Raw genomic sequence first — 8,733 nt, forward strand, 5'->3', positions numbered from 1 at the left:
GTCGGGGAGCCGGGGGAAGGGTAGTTGGTTGGCCACTACTTTCACCGGTTTTATCTTTTCCTTTACCAAACATTTTTTTCAAAGTAAATGCCATATTAATTATAATTATGCAAACTAAACCACACAAAAATATATTCTAAAAACGTAAGAGTTGAAACGAGTTTACCGGATTGCCGAACAACTTCTTGAAAATTGAAAATCGTTGAACACTTGAAAACTTCAATTCAATAACTTCACAATTTTTCACGAAATTTCAACAATAAATTAAGTAATTATAATAGAGAGATTGAGAGAGATTGAGAGATATTGAGAGATATTGATGAATAAAAATGAAAGAATGAGGGGGTATTTATAGTTGAGAAATGGGGAAAAGTGTAATTATATAAAGTTTGGGGTTAAAATAAAGTTTGAGGGTCAAATGGCCATTTTTTAAACTTAAAAACGGTCATATTTTCAGCCCAAACGGCTAGATTTTAAATATGGCCGTTGGAGAATTTTAATTTTTTTTTTTTTTTTACAAAATAGCCGTTGGGCCCGCCAGGACCGGCCCAGGCCCACCTGCCGTTCCCGGGCTAAACGGTCCCGGGCTCGTGGGCTCAACCTTGAAGACCAGCCCGTGACGGGCTCAGGAGGCCCACCAAGACCGGCCCACCCAGGACCGGCCCACCAGGCCCGTTAGGACCGCGGGCCCGATCCGGTCCGGTTCAGGCCCGCCCACCGAGCAGCCCTAGGTGGGATTGAATTTATTTACATTCTAAAGTTGGTGCCCAAGTAATCAAAGTAAATGGTGAAATGATTCTCCCCCAAAATTGAAATTAATGTTTGTTGGAAAAATTTGGTACCCCTCCGGTCCATTGTAAGCTACCAATTTGCTTTGGCACATCCATTAAGAAAATACTAACTCTAGACGAAGATAGTTAGTGTGACTAAACCACCCTTCATTAAATATTGCAAAATAGTTATAGTAACACTTCTCTTCTCAAATATGAAGAGTAAATAACTTTTTAAAAATACGTATATAAGAATAATTTTAAAAAATAAATAAATTTTTTCTTAATTATATAAATGAATACTAATTTTGGATCAAGTATTACGTATTGTCCACTTCTTCTGTACCCAATTCGCACGAAATGGGAAAGTGGATGTGGATGGTTGGCCAATGAATTGTGGGAGTACTGCCCACCAGTAGCAACTTAATCGTTATTCGTTACGTTTACTAGGTATTCATTGCTTTCTTGGACAATCAATTAATGACAATTTGGTGTTTCAGATATTTGGTAAATCAATTACTATAATCAATTAATTTGGTGTTTCATAAATCAATTATATCAATACAGATACTCAATTTCTAGCGCGTTGTTTTAGAAATAATTTGATGTTTCACATACTCAATTTTACTTGTCACTATTTTAAAAATATATTTTTATTTTTATTTGTCCACTTTCGCATATCAAGAGAAAAATATATTGTTTTTCTTGTTTTGCTCTTAACATTAAATACTCATTCTTAATGATTTTTCAAATCTATTAAAACTGTACACCATTTAATATGAGTACTATAGTAAATTATATACTTTATTTATTATTTTTCGAGGGGGGTGAAAACTAAAGCGTAACAAATAAAAGTGAACGGGAGAGTATTTGGTAAGAAAAAACTACTGCACTGGATATTTGGATACACTTGAGAGGTTGTAGGCTCAGCATTTATTGTTCTCCACTAAGAGTTAAATGGGTGGCTGAGACTTATTCAAATTGATAGTGACTTATCAAATCATGGTTAATGCTAATGTTTGATGTATTAGTCCAATGGAATTATCGGATTTAGCTAAACTAGGTGCCTGTCATGTGTAACTTTGAACCATCTCCATTAATTTGCCAGTGCTACAATGGGTGAATACGAAAAATCAAGAGCCTTGACTTTTCGTCCTCATAGATAGCACGTGGGAGACTCTTCCAGCTGTGTTTTCCCATTTGTTAATAGAATGACTATAATGCCCCCTCCCTGGATTGCTCATAGTTCATATTTTAAAGAGAAATACTTCTATTAATTTATTTGTTGTGAAATGAAATGCTAGGACTAGCTGATGGTTGAAAAAACAAATTCACACCTCATGATATTCTGCATCAATAACATATTCCCATTTTAGTGGTTGACTCATTCTAGATGAAACATTTCGCCAGTTCAGCTATGTCATAATTGAACTCTGATGTTGTACCACGAATTTAAATATTTGTCTGGAATATAATGCTATTAGATCTGGACCGGCAACAGAATATCCTATGTCTGCTATGGACTCTATATTTGAAAATTATGGTGCGCCAAGAATTTTGGTTAATTTTGGGTTCTCACCCTAGAAATATGAGCAGATTGATCAAATATCTTGACCCTCTAATTGGAATTTACGCAAGGTAAATCAGGTCAATTTTGAATATTTAAACAATATGACAGTGAATTTTATTTAGACTCTGATGTAAAATTTTCACCAGAAAATGTCACAGTGATGAATGTAAATATGGTATGATTGTCAGCAGAAAATTTCATTTTCGTCGTTAATTAAACAACAAACTCAGTGTATTTCCATAAATGAGGTAGGGTAGGGGAATGTGTACGTGTACCTCACTCTTACCTTATAAAGATAAAGAGCCTGTTTCCGATAGACCCTCGGCCATTTTCGTCATTTAATTGGTAGTGAAAATTAGTTTGTCCTCCTGTTTAAACAACATTTTTTAAGTCAATTATTTCTCTAAGTACTTCTTCCTTTTATTTAATTTTGGATTATGGAGAGGGATGATTAAGGGTAATAAAGTCAATTTAGGATTGCCCTGTTGACTCTGACGCCAGACCAAAAGTTTTCTTTTCCAGCAGTCATATGAAAGTTGTCCATTTTGAAGAACTGACCCATTCTTCAAGAATGGCTTCTACTAAGAATATATATATGCAAATCTCCTTTGTTCTATAATAGCTTTGTCCTCTGTGTAAGCTCTGAGCAGCTATGGACAACAAAAACAATTCTTTTTTATTCCTTTCTTTGCTGTGCTTATGCTTCTCTCTCAAAACCCATCTCTCCTTAGGAGCTGACACCATCTCTGCAAATCAATCCCTCTCTGGAGACCAAACAATATCCTCTTCAGGTGGGAACTTTGTGCTGGGATTCTTCAGACCAGGTAATAGTTCCAACTATTACATAGGCATATGGTACAAAAAAGTGACTGAAAAAACTCCTGTTTGGGTTGCAAACAGGGAAACACCAGTTTCTGATAAAAATTCTGCAGAGCTAAAAATCTTGAATGGTAATTTGGTACTGGTTAATGGGTCTAATACTTCAATTTGGTCCACAAATATTAGTTCTAGCAAGTCCAATTCTGTGGTAGCAGTTCTCCGAGATGATGGTAATTTAATCTTGAGAGATGGGTCTAATTCAACACCACCCCTTTGGCAAAGTTTTGATATCCCTGGCAATACTTGGTTGCCTGGTTCTAAACTTTCTTACAACAAAATCACCAAAAGAAAGCAGCTCCTTACATCATGGAAGAGCTTGGAAGATCCTTCACCTGGGTTGTTTTCTCTTGAGCTGGATCCAAATGGTAGCCAGTATATTATAAGGTGGAATAGAACTGAGCAATATTGGACCAGTGGACCATGGAATGGCCAAATTTTCAGTGGGGTGCCTGAGATGAGGGCCAACTATATTTACAATTTTAGCTATGAGGACAAGCCGAATGAAAGCTATTTTACATATTCTGTTAATAATCCTTCTACCATTTCAAGATTCATTATGGATGTCTCTGGACAGATAAAGCAACTCACTTGGTTGACTAATTCAGATCAGTGGAATCTGTTCTGGTCTCAACCAAGATCACAATGTGAAGTTTATGCTTATTGCGGACCCTTTGCTACCTGTCGGGAGAACTTGCAGCCCTTTTGTAATTGTTTGGATGGTTTCAAGCACAGTTCAGAGGCTGATTGGAATCAAAATGATTATTCTAGAGGCTGTGAGAGGAAAACGAAGTTGCAATGTGGCAACACTAACGGGGAGAAAGATGGATTTTGGATGCATACCCAGATGAAAGTACCTAAAAAATTTCAACCTGTTGCTGCTGGGAGCACTGAAGAATGTCAATCAACCTGCTTGAATAATTGCAGTTGCACTGCTTATTCTTATGACAATTCGTGCTCAATTTGGAACAGTGAGCTCTTGGATATGCAGCAATTCTCACAAAATGAGGGTAAGGGCAAGACGATCTTTGTCAGATTAGCTGCATCTGACATCCCAAAATCCAAGAGTAAAAAGGGAATTGCAATTGGTGTTTCTCTGGGGTCTGCTGCTATCGTAGTGGTCCTTTTGGGCATTCTTTTTGTTATATTCCAGAGAAGACGTAGGCATATTGTTGGAAGTGGAAAAACAGTGGAGGGTTCATTGGTGGCATTTGGTTACAAAGACTTGCAACATGCTACCAAAAATTTCTCAGAGAAGTTAGGGGGTGGAGGTTTTGGTTCTGTTTTCAAAGGGAAACTGTCTGATTCATCTGCTATTGCGGTTAAGAGGCTCGATAGCATCAACCAGGGAGAGAAGCAATTTCGAACGGAAGTCAGCACAATCGGAACAATCCAACATGTTAATCTTGTACGCCTTCGTGGATTTTGCTCTGAAGGTAACAAGAAGCTGCTGGTTTATGATTACATGGAAAATGGTTCCCTGGATTCACATCTTTTTACCGAGAAGCAGTCAGATGTTATGGATTGGAAAACAAGGTACCAGGTGGCGCTGGGGACAGCTAGAGGCTTGACTTATCTCCATGAGAAGTGCAGGGAATGCATTATACACTGTGACATAAAGCCTGAAAACATCCTTCTTGATGCACAATTATGCCCCAAAGTAGCAGATTTTGGCCTGGCAAAGCTTGTTGGGCGCGACTTTAGCAGAGTGCTTACTACTATGAGAGGAACAAGAGGTTATCTTGCACCTGAATGGATATCTGGGGTGGCCATTACAGCCAAAGCTGATGTTTATAGCTATGGTATGATGCTTTTGGAAATCGTATCAGGGAGGCGAAACTCGGAGCAGTCTCAAGATGGAAAAGTGAAATTCTTCCCTAGTTGGGCTGCACGTGTATTAGCTGATGAAGGCGACATCCTTAGCCTATTGGACTATAGGCTGGAGAGAGTTGCTGACGCTGAGGAGGTGTCAAGAATATGTAAAGTTGCATGTTGGTGCATCCAAGATGATGAATTACAAAGGCCCTCAATGGGGCAGGTTGTTCAGATTCTTGAAGGAGTTTTGGAGGTGAATTTGCCTCCTATCCCACGCTCTCTTCAAGTTTATGCAGACAACGATGAGCACATAGTTTTCTTCACTGAATCATCCTCGAGCCAGACTAGTTCACAAGCTCAAAGCAAGACTTCAAGTGCAACATCTCAATCCAAAAGCACCACGGAGTCTATGAATTCCAGGTCTTGAAGAGGGCTCTCATTGGTAACTAATTCGAATACCTATGCTTAGCTCTGTATAATCAATTATTGCTTAGCCCTAGCATCGTCTGCTGGGTTCACTACTTGTTATTCTGTTTCATTTCATGCTTTTGGTAATTTGTATCAACTATTAACATTGATAAACGCTTGCCCCCGCCTCTGTATGGCCTTAAAAACCTGTGTCATCTAACTAACTTATTCACATTTTGCTTGAACTTTAAAGTTTTTTCTTTAAAATCAATAAAAGAAATGAATGAACAACAAGGGAACTACCCAAACTGGTGGATTAGTATTTAGTTTCTATTACAGATAGGCGTAGCAGTTGTGTTTTCTTTTTCTTTTTGTTCCTTATGAAGGAGCGGTAAATGAGAAATAGCGTTCACCGGCAACTCTGCGACCTTGTCTTTGAGAAATATCACTGTCTTGGAGTTTTAAATTCTACAATATCCTGGAGGTTCACTTGTAACTCTACGAAAAGTGCCTATTTGTGAATTTTCCCGGTAAATAGACCAGTTGGGCCTAAGTCGAAGACTTCCCAACGCTCCAACCAAAAGCCCTTCAACTGCAAGTTCCAATAAAATGGCACCAGGTGACAACATATAATAGGAATTGGCAATATTTTGAGCCTTATATTAGGTTTGACAAGATAGCCACAAACAATTGGCATTATATAGCCAAATCCTAAAAAAATTATTCTCTTATATATTGTCTCTCAAACAATTGGCCCCAAACCGTCTGCTCCCCTCCCCCCACCCCCCCTTCATGGCTCACTTCTCTTCTTGTTCACTGCTTCCCTCTCCCTTTCTCTCCTTGTATTTCTTCTTTATCTCTTCTCTTTCGCTCTCATAGTTTAGCAAAAATTCTTGCAAATTATGCAAAAAAATAGTGGGATGAAAAGGTAACATCAGAGAAAATCATAAGCAAACACCAAGAGAGAAAAAATACATTTCAACTTTGTTTTTCTTCTTTCTTCTTTTTGTTTTTGGTTGGGTTGAACGAGTGAGTGTGATTGAAATTGATTGAAAATACCTAAACGGGGCTATATACAAAATTTAAGCAAGATTAAAAGTGATTTAGACTGGTTTCAGATAAAATTACAGACCTCAAAATCCAACTACGACATGTGTATATCACGTTGTATATCGTGTATATCACATAAAGGTTTTTAAGGACCCCTATTGTATCACTTTGTATATCGTGTATACAACACACTTTTTTATGGATGCCCGTCTATATCACATTGTATACTGTATATATAACATAAATTTTTATGGATATACACAGATACACATGATATATATGAGATATCACTGATGTACATAGAGATATACACGAGATACAATGGGGGATACAAATATGGAGTCGTCTTGAACATGAGTTTTCAATATGAAATGTGTTACACAAAACCTAATTTCTAGGATGATTGTTGTTATGAGAGAAGAGAGAGAGGGTTTTAAATATTTTTTGCTATTTTTAAAGAAATTTTTATGGGGCTTATTTTTAGGATGGAACTTTTAGAAGAGAGAGAATAACTTTAAACTACCATATCATATGCCAAATCCTACAACGTTGGCTTTTTTATGCCAATTGCTTGACCTAGTTATCATGCCATGGTATTGGGCCCAATATAGTACCCATTCTATTCTTAAGGAGGGTCTTAGGGGTAGATGCACAAATAACCCATTCTTAGGGATACCATTTAGAAATTAATCGGTACTTATTTTGTTTTGAATTTTGAACTAAATTTTTTAATTTCAAGATAACTCTGGACATGTGTATCCCGAAAAGTTAAACTAAAAAACTGACATTCAGAACACACTGACTAATTCCTTAATAGCAACGGTGACTAGTTGGTGTCATTTCTAGCGGCCCCAATCTCAAAGGAAATATGTGCAATAAGTATAAGGCAAAGGATAATTTAAAAAAAAAAAGTTCAGTAGAGATGGCATATCTTTTTGCAATTTGCTATTATATGCGAGAGTGATTGTGTGATACAATTGGCTTTTCCTCTTCCTTCCCGTAGCGCCTAATTTAAGGCATACCAAAAGAGGAGAGGGTATTCTTCCAATAAAAAAGAGAAAGGAGAACTTTTCCAGAAGCAAGAGTGCTAAGCAAAGGTCATATGACATGTAACACAGAAAACAGAATATGATTGAGATCAATGATTAATGTCTTTTAAACGCATTGTTTTTGCAGATTAATGAAGTTAGGTTTATAGCATGTTTGGCCAAGCTTCTCCGATCCTAGAAGTATTTTTTTCTTTAAAAAAGTACCTTATTTTTTCAAAGTTGAAGTGTTTGACAAAACTTTGGAATAAAAAAAGTGCTTCTGAGGAGAAGCATAAAAAGGTAGTTTATCTCCAAAATATTTTTTTGAAAAGTACTTTTGAGAAAAATACACTTAAAAGAAATTTTTAAAAGCTTGGCCAAACACTAATTGCAGCTCAGAAGTGCTTTTCAAATTAATTAGCCAAACACAAACTACTTTTCACCAAAAATACTTTTGGAAAAAATACTTTTTAAAATAACCTAATTTTTGAAGCTTGGCCAAACAGACGTTAGCTCAATAAGAATCAATATATAAGTAGATAAACTATCACATAACACAAATAAGAGAAACTAAAAAAAGACACATTATAGCAAGAGATTTTTATAGGGGCATTTGCATCTATACTCATTTTTTCTGTCACATTTTAACTTGTGCCCGCTTTGTAAAAAAATTGCAAGTGTACCCGCTTTTCACATAACTTTAGCATACGGGGCTGAAGTAGCAAAGGCAATCATGCAAAACTTCAGCATTCTAGTAGCCGGCCCTGAAGTTCAGCTCTAGAACTAAAGTTTTTGAGTTGTAACTGGAAACTTCAGCTCTAGAGCTGAAGTTTTTTACCACCTATTAATATTACATACTAGAGCTGAAGTTTTTTTTACCACCTATTAATATTACATACTAGAGCTGAAGTTTTTTTACTACCTATTAATATTACATACTAGAGCTGAAGTTTCTCAGTTACAATACAAAAACTTCAGCTCTAGAGTTGAAGTTTTTGTTTTTGCAACTAGCGAACGAGATGAAGTAATTTCTCATCCTTCAATTGCAACTTCCACTCTCTTTTGATTGAAAACTGTTGTTCCTTTTTATTTGTCTTCCCAATTCGGTTTCCTTCCTGGTTTTTCTCTCCAATCAAACAGACTGATTTATGATGTGTATTCGCATGTTTCGGTCCTTTAGACTATATAATATAAAAGGGGTGGATAAATTGAAATG

General features: G+C 36.7%; 1 protein-coding gene across 1 annotated transcript; it reads left to right on the forward strand.

The window, feature by feature from the left end:
• The first annotated feature begins 2,884 nt into the window (after nt 1–2,884).
• LOC104241682 (G-type lectin S-receptor-like serine/threonine-protein kinase At2g19130) lies at nt 2,885–5,858 on the forward strand. Its single transcript, XM_009796625.2, has one exon. It carries the CDS (start codon nt 2,993–2,995, stop codon nt 5,456–5,458), a length of 2,466 nt encoding a protein of 821 aa, XP_009794927.1. The 5' UTR covers nt 2,885–2,992; the 3' UTR covers nt 5,459–5,858.
• Nucleotides 5,859–8,733: the final 2,875 nt, after the last annotated feature.

Source organism: Nicotiana sylvestris, chromosome 7 (genome assembly GCF_000393655.2).
Source record: "Nicotiana sylvestris chromosome 7, ASM39365v2, whole genome shotgun sequence".
NCBI lineage: Eukaryota > Viridiplantae > Streptophyta > Magnoliopsida > Solanales > Solanaceae > Nicotiana > Nicotiana sylvestris.